This window comes from Marmota marmota, unplaced genomic scaffold (assembly GCF_001458135.2).
Source record: "Marmota marmota marmota unplaced genomic scaffold, marMar, whole genome shotgun sequence".
Lineage (NCBI taxonomy): Eukaryota > Metazoa > Chordata > Mammalia > Rodentia > Sciuridae > Marmota > Marmota marmota.
In genome coordinates this window covers 23,729,430-23,742,920 of record NW_026000101.1, presented here as the reverse complement: position 1 = coordinate 23,742,920, position 13,491 = coordinate 23,729,430, and the positions used below count along the sequence as shown (strand labels likewise).

At 41.2% G+C, this 13,491-nt stretch overlaps 2 protein-coding genes across 3 annotated transcripts in view; one reads left to right on the top strand and one right to left on the bottom strand.

Moving 5' to 3' along the window:
- The window catches only part of Mob3b (MOB kinase activator 3B), a 194,839-nt gene extending 183,681 nt beyond the window's left edge, over positions 1-11,158 (bottom strand). The window contains exon 1 of one of the 2 annotated variants that reach the window (XM_015492472.2): positions 10,914-11,158. The gene's annotated coding sequence lies outside the window, so the exon portion shown is untranslated. Of the gene's footprint in view, positions 1-10,900 lie in introns of both variants that reach the window. The other variant, XM_048783527.1, reaches the window with a different exon arrangement.
- Ifnk (interferon kappa) lies at positions 5,362-5,960 on the top strand. The gene is given in 2 exon segments (XM_015492473.2): positions 5,362-5,878; positions 5,881-5,960. Coding segments are annotated over 2 exon segments (597 nt in total).
- Positions 11,159-13,491: the final 2,333 nt, after the last annotated feature.

Sequence of the window (13,491 nt, the reverse complement as noted above, 5' to 3'; positions counted from 1 at the left end):
CCCCAGGAAATTTCAAAACAGAAGCATCCGAAGTAATAGACGACATGAAATGGATACTTGAGTTGCCCTCTATCATTCTGTGAACTCCTCAGTCCACCCCAAACACCTGACTTTGTCCTCCTTACATCCCTACACAAAAAGAACTAAATGAAGAACTAACTTCCCTGTTGAGACATGGCTTCGTTATCTTCATTCAATCATCCAACAAATAGTAACCGAGCACCTACTATGTGCAGAGTGCTATGCTATTACAGAATCAGGCTTCAAAGCATATTGCAGTTTTTATAATAGTATTTTGACAATTGAATAAATACATGTACTAGTCCTCCCATCCCCACCCATGGAAGTGATCCAGGCCTCTCAATCTTTGAGGGTCCTACTGAACATTCAGGAGGAAGCAACAAACAAGCCAGCAACTGTATGTGCTATCAGAAAAATTTGTGTATAATGGGGAGAAGAAAATGAGGTCACATATCAAACTGTTAACTACAGTTACGGCTTGAGAGGAGAGTAGCATGATGTGAGGCTGAGCTTTTAGGCAGCCTTCACTTCCCCTGAAGGGTTTGAATTTTTGCAGTATGGACGCATCTGTGTATTATTTGTGTAGTTGTCATAAACCGCTATACCAGGCAGAGAATTCAAAGAAATACAACCAAGAAAGGGACAGTGGACCCTGTGAGATGCTGGACCCCATGAGGAGGCAGTGAGATTGAGTTGATAGAGCTTACAGGGTTGGTCCAGGCTGAACAGCTACAACTTTGGGGAGACCATGGTCTACATACCCTGAGGGAAGTTCTGCCTGGCCTGGATGCAAACCTCCTATCCTTGGGCTCTCTCCCCAGCTCAGTCACCTTCTGATCTCCCAAACAGAATGACTCATGTTAATGTACCAAGTAACAAGATGATCAACAAGATACTCTCATCTGATCTGAAACCTGCCTCTTCATGGGAAGCAATAAATCTTAATAGCAGATGCCATGTGCCTCTGAGCTGAATCAAAGCTAGCTTGTCTAGACTGAAATATCTCATTTCTCCATTTTGACAAATAAGGTGCACCTTGTTCCCCACTGTTAGCCTTATAATCCCCACAGACTTAACACAGTTCCACGAATAACAGGGCAGCCCCTGCTAATCAGCTTCCCCTCTGAGGTCAGTCTGACTACACAGAGATCACTCCAGGTCACGCTAAGGAACTAAGAACCTAATATTACCAATCACATCCTGTTAATGATAGACTGGGCAGTTGTGACAGACACATTCTGAGGATAAAGGTGTTTTCTTAAACCGACATTCAATTTTCTGATCATCTTTTGAGATACAATCAGGTGACAGGGCTTCAACAGAACATAGGCAAGACCAAGTAACTAAGCATTCCAAAATGTTTCTAATCGCAGTGATCTGTGAATGCATCCATATGTGTATACAGTGTTCTCTTTGGGGTATGTACTGTTCTTAGAAACATGTGCACAAGTAAAGCCAGCATAGAGAATGAAATCAAATGCAACTCTGTAGGAGAGAGGGAGGGAGGAAGGGAAAAAAGGGAGAGAAGGTGGGGGAGGGAGGGAGAGAGGGCACACAGAGGAAAGGCTTTCAGTAAAGTCTGTATCATTTTCAAACTCTGCTCAGAGAGCTTGCATGGTGAAGAGACTGGCCAGATAAAATAAATATGAATTTTGGATAAACAAAGAATGTGGGTTTTTTTTTTTCGTGTGTGTAACAGTTTATATCAAATATTGCATGGCTGTTCAGTAATTTTATTTGCTAAATCAGACAATCCCAATGGTGGAAGAGGGGCAGACATGCATGCCAACCATCTTTCCGTCTTTGTCACAAATATTGTCAATATCATCATCAATTAACATTTACAGAACATGGGGAAGGAGGTCCATGCTACAGGAAGGCCTAAAGTTTTATCCTCCTACTTGAAACATTCCAAAGGTGCCTATTTCTTCAACTGTGAATTCCTTGAGATCATGCACTAAGCTTTATTCCTCCTTTTTTTTTTATTGGTTGTACAAAACATTACAAAGCTCTTGACATATCATATTTCATACATTTGATTCAAGTGGGTTTTGAACTCCCAATTTTACCCCAAATACAGATTGCAGAATCACATCGGTTACACATCCACATTTTTACATAATGCCCTATTAGTAATTGTTGTATTCTGCTACCTTTCCTATCCTCTACTATCTCCCCTCCCCTCCCCTCCCATTTTATTCCTCCTTATGTGCCACTTGGCCATGATTTATATGTGATAAGTGCTTAAAAAATTTTTTTCAATAAGTGAGGATATGGAATGGCAGTAAAGGGAGGAAATTTTGGGATGAGAGTATAAAAATGACAACCATGCATAGCGGAAAAATACGGGAACTTCAAAATGGTTGAAAAAAGCCAAATATGTTGCCACTTCCATCACCTATGAGCAGAAACTCCTTGTCATAGTAAGGCTATTGAACAACCTGAGTTTGGTTAGTATTGCTGAACTATCTAAACAAGTACAAACCATACTGATCACCATGAGCAAGTTGGGGTGTGGGGTGGAGAATATATTAGATTAGCAGAGCAAAACTTACACAATTGCCTGTTTCAAACTTATAATTAAAGAAGACAAGGCACTGCAAAAGCTCAAAAGAGGAGAAAGCAAGTCTAACTGGGACTAGGCAAGAAGATTTTAGGTAGAAGATGTATGAGCTATGTAAGAATGCATGGTCCTCCGTGGGCACAGTGGGAACACACCTGTCTGTAATCCCAGTGACTTGGGAGACTGAGGCAGAAGGACTGCATGTTCAAGGCCAGCCTTAGAAACTTAGCAAGAACCTGTCTCAAAAAGAAAAACAAAAAAATAAAAAGGTAATAAAAGGTCTGGGGATATATCCCAGTGATAGAGCACCACTGGGTTCAATTCCCAGTGATGGAAAGAAAGAAAAAGGGGGGGCGGGGGCAAGGAGGGAGGAAGGAAAGAAGAAAGAAAAGAGAAGGAAAGGGAAGGGAAGGGAATGAGGGAATAAAGGAGAAAAAAAGAAAGCGTAACCCATGATCCTTAGGGGTGCTTTGCATTTTATAGATGGTGTGTACATGTGTGCATGTTTAAATGAGTGTGTGATCATAAATGTATATATTCATACATACACATGTATTTTTTAAATCAAAAGCTGCAAGAATAGTATATTGAACTCCCACATAACTCTACATTGCTCATACCAACTGAATTTGGAACTGAACCTTGGGGGAAATTGACATTTCCTTTTGAAATACTCCAGAATGGACAAGTTTAAGTAAACATATAGAGATTCCATTTCAGATATATAATAATTTTACTTTTAAGTGTATCTTCTTTTAAAAAATATAGTCTTGTCTTTTACTGATCACAGAAAACTTAAAATTTTAGATAAATAGAAATATAAGAATAAAAATTACTCATTATTCTTCCAGTCAGAGATAACAACTCAAAAATTTTAGCATATATACCTCAAGATTTTTTTCCTGTACATCTATGCATATATCTATATTTAACAAAAAACAGCATCAGAATCTACCATTGAGGATCTTGTTTTTAAGCTACAAAGTGTATTCTACCCAAGGGACCAAATATAGTAGCATACATAATTTTTAGTGCTTGCAGAGAAGTCTTTATTGACAGTTTACTGAACCAATTACCCATTGCTGTATATTTAAATTGTCTTCCATGCTTTAGCTGTGATGAACTTCCTAAGAGCCTAGTCTTTAAGGACGTCATCATTATTCCTTGGAGATAAATTCCTAGAGGGCGAATTCCCAAGTCAAAGATTATATACATTTTTAAGGCTTTTGATCCATAGCCTCCACTATTTTACCCTCTATGAAGGTTGTGTCAATTTATAACCTGATAAAAAGGGTCCATTTTTCTAATTCCTTTTCAAAATTAGTCACCCCAAGAAATTTGCCTATGAAATCAGGTTTTATATAGCTAGAAAATATAGAGTAATATATGCAGTAAGTTTTCTATTCATAAGACACCAGTCCAAAAAGTCAAGATTTTAAGAAATCTCACTTATCCACAATGAGACTTTGATAAAGCCAACTGATTAAGACAAGAATTTTTAAGCCATTTTTTTCAATCAATGTCTGTGGTTTTGGCTGCTTACCATGTTTAAATGACTATGTTGAAAACTAATGTATTTCTTTTTTTAGAAAAATGATAAAATAAGCGAGACTCATTTAATGACATCCCATTTTATTTTCTTAGGGAAAGGAATCCATTTGCTTTGACCATGATCAGAAGATTATTTGGTCAAACAAGTTAAAGGAGGATAACCATCATTACCATACTGGTCCAGGTGTGAATTAGCTTGGCTAAAATGGATGGTATTCTACCGTTTAGCCTTCTTAGTGAAAAACAAACACAAGAACAAACAAAAATCTTTATAGTCCAGAACCAACAAGCAAAAGTTTTAAAACTGTCTAAACTATATCTAAAAAAAGAAAGAAAATGTATAATACCACAAAAAAGAAACATTTGAAAGCAGAAAAAATATTCTCCAATATACAACTCACTGGAAGATTTCTAAGGCATATGAAATGCAAGCAAGGCATGGATTTAACTGAAGGAAAGAACAGCTGTGCAATACCAACCTCTTCTAATGGCAACAGAAAAACAAACCATGTCAGTCTTTATTTGATAAATGCCACACTAAATTGACCAACTCTGTTCAGCTTTTTTTGAGACTCAGAAAAAAACAAATAAAAAGAAAATATTCAAATACAAAACTTAATTTATCAAGATTGAAAAAAACCTAAATCAGATTATGCTCTGGTGACCTGACTATCATCACAAGTCATCTCATCAATGTCCATGATTAACTCAAGGAGAGAAGATTTTTGACTATAGGGCCAGGCATGAAAATATATTTTCTGAAGCATCAATCTCTATTATGTAACAGAGTAGGTAACTTTTTTAATAAAAAAAAAAAATATTTCTTTTCCAGTTCTGGGGATCGAACCCAGGGCCTCCTGCGTTAGTCAAGTGCTCTACCACTGAGCTACATTCCCAGCCCCTCTGTATCAGTTTTTATATGGTGATTCTTTAGTGCTAGGATAGGCCAGATAGGCTATCTAGGCATCTAAGGTAAAGCAATGGTAATGCTGTGCTCACTTTTCTTAAAAAAGAAAAAAAAATCTGTTTTGTCAACCAAAGGTAAAATAGCCTCAGGGGCAAAAGAAAGGGGTTACAACCCTGACAACCATCAAATGAGAAATGAGAAAACTCCTCCCCCTAAAGAAATTCAGGTATATAGAGTCCCATGAAAGAGAACTTAAAACAGCATTGTCAAACTTGGGTGTGGAGATTTTTTGGCTTGGGGAAAAAATATCAAGGTTGACATGACCCCAAAGTACACCAGGCTTGCTCTCCTAGTGGATCTGTTTATGACCCACATCCTCTGTCAGGACTGTAACTTACTAAAAGTTCATTTGAGCACATTCACCTGGCAAAACCTGATGCTTCTGAACAAGATGAGCAATTCAATTCCTGTAGAATGTCTCAGAGAAATCCACGATTTTGAGTTGCCCAAAGAGATCCTATTATCCACCCAGCCTGAGAAGACAAACATCAAGTATTTCTTCTATGAAATGTTCACACAGGCCATCAATATCTTCAGCCAAAACACCTTCAACTCCAGTTGGGATGAGGAACAACTGGTACAACTCCAAATCAACCTTTATGAGCAAGTGGAGTATCTGAAACAATGCTTGAAAAAAGAGAATAAAGAAAAGGAAGATGTGAAAGGTAATGAGAAGAAACACTCAAGAGCTGGGGTGCTCCCTTTGGGCAACCTCAAACTGAGGAGATACTTCAGCAGAATATACAATTTCCTGAAAGATAAAACATACAGTCGCTGTGATGGGAGATCGTCCGAGTGGAAATCAGAAGATGTTTCTACTACTTTAAAAACTTCACGACACTCCTTACTAGGAAATAAGGTATATTTTTTAGAATGAAATTCTTATTTCCTCCAAAAATCTCCCCCTTGTCCTCGGTCTTCATCTTCCTTTTAAGGATGCTTGTACTATCCTAGAATTAATCCTGTCCTCAGTCAGACTGCTGGCAGTTCATGAAAGGTTTGTTGTCTCTAACTGAAGCCTGAGCTTAGCACATCAGCCACATTTGCCTCTTAGAAAGTCCTGATGACAGATTTAAAGGATGAGATTTCCTCTCCATCTTATTCTACTTTTTGTTCCTTTTTCCTTTGGCCATTTTGTTTAGCTGTGCTCTACCACCTTCAAAAGTCACCAGAATAACAGCTAGAAGATATGGAGTAGAGAATGCTGCAGAATATAACATCCCAACGACCTACCCCTCTGGTGACCAAGGTTGTTTATTCCATAAAAGTTCGGCACATTAAAAAAGTTTATAGAAGCTCTGTAGAGCCAACCCCTCACTCCTTTCCCAGAGGAAAGAGGTTGACATTTCTGGACATTTGCTTGGCAGCTTGGTTGGTTTTAAATTATGTAGTTTGAAGAATGGTATTCATAGTGATACTTAGATGGAGGGTTGAATTCGATGACCATTAAGCTTTCATTTAACCCTTGGGAATTTATGACTTTGAAGCAGAGTGTTCATCATGCCAGATGCATACTGTCTGATTCCTACATCTAAAGGCAGAGAAAATGCTAGAGAAAAAAGTATGAATTTTCACTGTTTTTGTATATGTGTGTGTGTATATATATATATATATATATATATATATGCCTAAAATGAATGACTTAGAGTCACTTTATGAAAGAATTTTACGTTGGATTTTTCCAGTTACAAGACTACTGCCTATCAGTCAAGTAAAGTAGCCTTCCTGATAATATATACTACTTAGATTTCGTCTTTTATCTTTTTAAAAAATTATTTTATAACCAGATTACCTAGATTATTTACTTAACTCTTCTCATATGGCTTCTTGTCTATTTTAATTTGCCACCTACATGAATGAATTTTCTCTTTCTCTTTCTCCTCTATTTCCATTTCAGAATCCTCTACCTTCATTCAAGAATTAAGCCAGAGAAAGTGGTTACACAAATGAGGGTGAAATGTACCTGATCCAGTTCTTGGAAGACTTCTCCTGCTAATGCTATGAACAACACATTGCTAAAGAGTTCAGATTCAAGATTGTTCCAAGTGCAGGATTCCTGGCCAAAAGAGTCAAAGAAAGTCTTACCCTAAAAGCGAGGCAAATTTCAGCCAAAAATTTAGAAGAGATGTTTAAATGAACAAGAAGCTGTGTGGATCATGGCAAACAGGTTATCAGCAGAAGGATCAGACAATAAAATGAATTAGTGTAATCCCTTTAGCAAAAACAACTCATCAACAGAGTTCTTCCAGATTGGGGAAAAAAAGAAAAAGAAAAAAAAAGCAGCATGAGCTATAAAGGAGTTGGGGCATGCAAACTACTAAGCAGAAAATATATGCTTGATTTTTTTTCCTATGAATTTCTACTACCTTTACCTGCTCTAATTACTAGGATGATGGTGGTTACTTTAGTAATTTATGGTTGTGGTTTTGCCAAATATTTCCCCGCACAAGGGAAGATAACTGGCAAATAAAGCTGACACTTTCTAATCAATATAGATTGTCTGATTGTGTGGTCGGGAACAGCCGTCACAATGGTATGCTTTTATAAAGAGCACATCTAACAAAAGAAAAAGCAGAACATCCCCACTGAAATGAGTAGTCAAGGACACCATTGGGCATCATCATAAAGGAAGAAGTAGGAAAAGTATTTAATCTCACTTTCAACTTAAGAAATGCAAATAAGGCAGCAATAAAGATCCCTTCCCATCTGTATGGCAAAGATGAAAAACAATAATATAGAGTGTAAGTAGAGGGTAGGATATGCAAAACAGATCCTCTTGCATATTGTTAGGGAGATGATAAACAAGACAATATGGCAATCTTAAATATCCTAAAAAGTATATCAACTTCTTTCAGAAAGTTATTTATTAAGGATACAATTGGATAAGATTGTTCCCTGGAATGCTGTTCATAAAACTACCTCCTCCTCCTCTTCTTTTTGTTTCTTTTTAATTTTCACTTCTGTGTTTTCTATTTTTTTCTACAATAATTTTGGGGGGAATTTTTTAAACTCTAAAATTAAAAAAGATAAGCAAAAGCTTATCTTCCCCTATGAGTACCCTGTTTTCCTTATATCCTTTCACATTTTTAATAATACTTTGTGGGGGCTGGGGTTGTGGCTCAGTGGTAGAGCACTTGCCTAGCATGTGTGAGGCACTAGATTAGATTCTCAGCACCACATATAAATAAATGAATAAAATAAAGGTCCATCAACATCTAAAAAAAGTTTTTTAAAAAATAATATGTTTTGTGGTACTCCTTGAACAAGCAGTACCCAAAGCAGGCCTTCTTATATAAGGCCTTATTGTTGTTTTGCTGCTGCTGCTGCTAAATTTAAAGAATCTTTCCTTGGTGATCATTTTCATAATGAAATTAAAGTGTCTCCCAGTACTTCAAAGATTTTGCTTTTTTTTCTTTTGGTGATGCTACTGGTAATATCCACAACTTGCTGGGAAAGTTATCTGTGTGACCATATTCCTGACTTAGCAGTCTCACTCCTCTGTTAAATGAAAGCTCAAAAGTTCTGTTAAGTCAGGAAAGGTAAACCTAGATCTGTGCAGGGCCCAGCACAATAAAATTTCACTAAAAATCTGAGTAGGGACTGGGAATGTAGCTCAGGGTCACAGCACTTACTTACCATGCAGCACGCAGTAGATACTGGGTTCCATCACCCAGCATGCCAAAAAAAAAAAAAAAAAGTTTGGATGGGTACATAGTTCACAAAAGTCCCCACATAAGCTTCCTCCTTCCCCTGCACTGGGGAGGGATCAAAAGTTGGAGAGTGGGAGGACAAGGGATGGGGAGGTAGCTCAGTGGTGGAGTGCACAAGGCTCTGGATTAAATCTGCAGTTGGGGGTGGGGAGCAGGAAGAGAAGAAGAATGTAATTGAGTCTCCTTGGGAGAGAGACTGATTGGGACTGGGGGAGGGGGGGAGGAACCGGCAACACCGGGTCAACCGCAACGCTAAAGAGAGGTATAGGTTCCAACAGGTGCACAGGCTCAGACTCCCCTGATAGAAAACCGGCTCTCCAGAAACCATCTGGGGCACCTTCCTTCTCAGGGTGGCTAATTTGCTTTCACCCTAGTTCCTTAGTAAATGGTTCACACTCAATAAGAATCAGTACGAGTTTTGCGCATCTAATTTTTACAGGCAAACAGGGCCACCTGTAACCTACCAGGCGCACCCACAACGGAACTTGAGGGCATCTCACGCCACTGTTCTCAGCGGCTTGGAAGCAGGAATACTGCTCTGGCCCCATCTGCACCCTGTGCGGTGGTCTGCTTTTTCTACAATGCAGGGAAAGGACTCGGGGTTTGAACTTGAGCCCTACGAGAAATTAGAACTCTCCATATACTCTAGAGTGAGCCACGACACCACTATTTCCAAGTAGAGTCTTGAGGTTCCTAAGTTATCAGCATCTCCAATCTTTATGGAGAATCACATGCCTTCCTGCCTTGGGAAACCCAAACCCCAGAACCTCGGCCTTATGACTACCAGAGGTGCCCTGGCCCGCTTCCATTGCCCTAGCAGTGGCCCAGCCACAATGTCTTTAGCTAGAGATTGAAATCCTCTAGAACCAACCGCTGGGCACCCTCGATTGGAGCAGAACCTTGCTGCCACTCTTTTCGAAAGCAGCATCCCTCTCGGATTTTCATCCTTTGCGGCGCCCTTGGGATAAGATCTGAGAAATGCGCCCCGGGCCACAGGCAGCAGAGGAGGCGGGGAAAGAACAACTTTCTCTCCGCCCTCTAACCACAAGGCCCGAGTGCAGCGGCCTCGGTAGGGTCGGGCTCTTCTCCTTCCCCAGCCGGGATCCCAAACCCGAGCTGGCCCAGGGGATGGCAATGGAAGGAGGGGGAGGGAGGCAAGAGGTGCTTCCTTCTCTCCCCAAGCCCCACCAGATGTTGGAAAAGCAAACAATAGGGGAAACATGGAGAAACAAAAGGCCATTCGACACGATCTCAGTGGCTCGGTCGCCGGGTCCCTGCGGAAAGGGTTATGGGAGGGGGTCAGGAATGGGGATTGGAGCGATCTGGAATGGTTTGGGGTCCCCTGGTAGCGTCGGGCGCCAGAAGTCAACCATTCGCTCCAATCCCCGCGCAAGGGTCCAAAGGTGGGGTGGGGAAATCAAAGAAAAGTTTAAGGGTTTCCACCATCATCGTGCAGGGAAAGGCAGGGGCTGTAATTCCCGATGTTTGACAGTTTGCCTAAGAGTTCAGTAGAATTTGTACGTCCTATATACCCTCCTTCCCTCTGTGAAGCATCAACATCCCGTCAGCGGGCGGGGGGGCTAGGGAGCCACCCGGTTGAGGGTGCAGAGTTTCCTACTCACTCCCAAATCGAGCCACTTCACTCAAGATCAAGCCGCCCAAAAGCTGTCCCCCTGCTCAGACGCACTTTTGTAAAAGTTTGTCTTCCCGCCATCCACAGCCCAGCGCGCACCCTGCAGGCATAAGCGATTCGGAATGGCATCGGGATAGATTTGCACCCTAAAAGGAAGATTTTCTTGGCATATCTTTTAAAATAAAGGCCACGGGCCCCTGATTAGAAACTGGACCCACGTTCCTGCCGGGGAAGTGCGCACCGGGAGCCGGCCAGAAGCCGAGACTCAGGCACGGTTTAAAGAGGGCTCCAGCCCCGGAAGCCCGCGGGAGGCGGCTAGAGAGCGGGTCCACCACCTCCAGGGTGCCTGTTGCACCGGCCCCAAGTGCGCCCCACACCTCTGCCGCCTGGACGCAATCAGAAGCGAGTTGCTGCGGGATTGTACCACCTTCCCTCGCTGGGAGCGGGGTTCTTACCGTGGGGTTTTACCTTCAGCCTGGGGCCCTGTCGGCTCCCTTTGCCGGGTCAGCAGTAGCAGGAGCAAGAGAAGGAGGGTGAGCTCCAGGAGAAGGGGCGACGTTTGCCGATCCACGCGAGGGACTTTCTGGTCCGCGCGCTGGGCTCCGGCTGCAGTCTCCGCAGCTCCAAAGCAGCCCCCACTTGCACCCAGCACGCCGCACAACCCTCCCGGGCTCTACTATCGCCACGGGGCGCTGAGCAGGGACCTCTGGCGGCCGCCTACGGAAAGGCAGCTACGTGGGGGAGAGAAGTCAAGTAGCCTTTAGAGTCACCCTCTCTCCAAAAGATTTGGAACACGGACAGTCTAAGAGAGCACCCAACCATGCAGAAAGACACAAACCCTGGTGGCTAGGGCGGCAAGAATGATGTCGGTTGGGCCCACGATGGCCATTTCCAAGGCACCCAAAAAGGAACAAAAGGCTCACCTTTTTTGAGATTTTCTGACTATTGAAAAATGCCACAGACACAGAATGGAGCAGTAATCATTGGGAAATACTTTGGAATTTCAGCAGATTAACTAGAACAAGCTGGGAGCCATGGAAAAAAATATGAACTTTGAAGCAAAACCCACACAGCCTTCCACTCTCTATTTGTGTGATCTTGGTCTACCTAGGACCTTTAGGCCTCAGTTATTCTCCTGTGTAGGTTGAGGGGAGAGGAGAAATATGTGCTTCCCAGGGCAGACAGGGAAGTTGTTGAGAATAAACTAAATATAAAAAATATTCTTAGTTCATAGAAGTTGTCTAATATGAGCTTCCTGCCTTTCTGAATGAAAGAATTGGATCTTCTATTATCTTTCTATTCTTCTTATGATAGCATCTTAATACATATTTTTACATTTTACAATTTTTACTTTACAGTTTAAGGAGGTGTGGAAATATAGTAAGTAGAATCTAAGATATATAGAGAAAATATATATCCTCCTCTTTTTGAGGAGGCTGAAAAAGATTTTTCCAGGTCTACTAAATGAGAACCTCTAAAATCACATATTTTGCAATATCAAGTCATCTTTGATATTGCAAGAATAATTCAATGAGTAATCACAGCCCAGTGAGATCAACCTGGATTAAAGGATTCTATGTAATTCTGTGTCATTTGGGCAATAAGATGTTGTTGACTGTGGATATAAAACTCAAACATAATGGAGGAAAACTACCATATACAAAAGTGCAGTCACCAAGCAAGGTTTCTTCTGTCACTGAGGAAGACAAGCTTATTTACAAGCTGCCCCAATCTTTACACACTCAAACCCCCATCACTGCATTGAAAGTTTTTTTGGGCACTGTGGCAAGCAAAGAGCTTATCCATCATGCAGAACAGTTAGGATGAAACTCTTAATTATATCACTTAATCCTTATCAGTCCTTCTCTCACTCATTAGTCCCTAATTCAGAGGAGAACGTTAGCTCCTTGAATTCTCATTACATGATATTTTTTTCCTGTCAAGAAGAAAGGATAAATAAGATTCTTTGACTCAGAAACTAAAGTAGAACCTTGAGATACAACTTTTGCCCTTAGAGGTAGGGCTCATCCCTCTGGGCACAAATAAGCAGGTCATGGACAGAGCTGAGGGCATCCAATTTGACCAACAAACATTAGCAGAACTGTCTGTCTCTCTCCTTGGGCTTCATCCTCACCACTAGGGAAAAAAGAGATTTTATCCCACTTCTATCCCTGTAGTGGCTCCTTTCCTGGGGAGGACTGGCAACTAGGAGAAGTCTTTGGTGTTCCCTGACTAACTTTCACTTCACCCACTCTTGGATCCAGCTGCTCTGCCTGTGACCAGGTGACTGGAAGAGGAGGACAGCTCTACCTTCAGCATCTGCTCTGAAGGGCCATCATTCTATATTTAAGCCCTCCTTGGTCCCTCTGGGCTACATCTCTATCCATGCTATGAAATGCTCCTTGGCTCCCAGAAATGCCAGGGAAGTTTCTACCTTAGACCTTATCATTGTGACCTCTGCTACAGCAGTTTTTCTGATGGCTCAGCTGCTTCATGGCTCAGATACTCTCTCGCTTCCTTCAGCTCTTTGCTCAAAAGTCACAGAGGCCTCCTGTTTCAATCTTATTTAAAATCACAATCATCCTTTTCTTCTGACACACCCTGGCCACATTCCTTACTCCAGTTTTCTCCATAGAATTTTCTGTAATCTGATATACTATATATTTTACTTGTTTTGTTCATTGCCTATATTAGTATTCTGTGGCTGCAGAGCAACATACCACAAACTTACTGGCTTAAAACTATGCAAATTTATTACCTTATAGTTCTGGAGGTTAGAAGTGCAACATAGCTCTTATTGGACTAAAATCAACATGTTGGCATAGTTGCATTCCATTCTGAAGTCCATAGAAATGATCCATTTTCTTGTGTTTTTGTTGTTATTGACCAGCTTCTAGAAGGTTGTCCATATCCCTTGCCTCCTTTTTAAAGCCAGCAATGACACGTTGAGTCCTTCTTTTACAGCATCACTATGACTTTTCTGCCTCCCTCTTTCATTTTTAAGGACTGTTGTTGTTGCCCTGGGTCTGTTGGCTTTCCTTCTCTA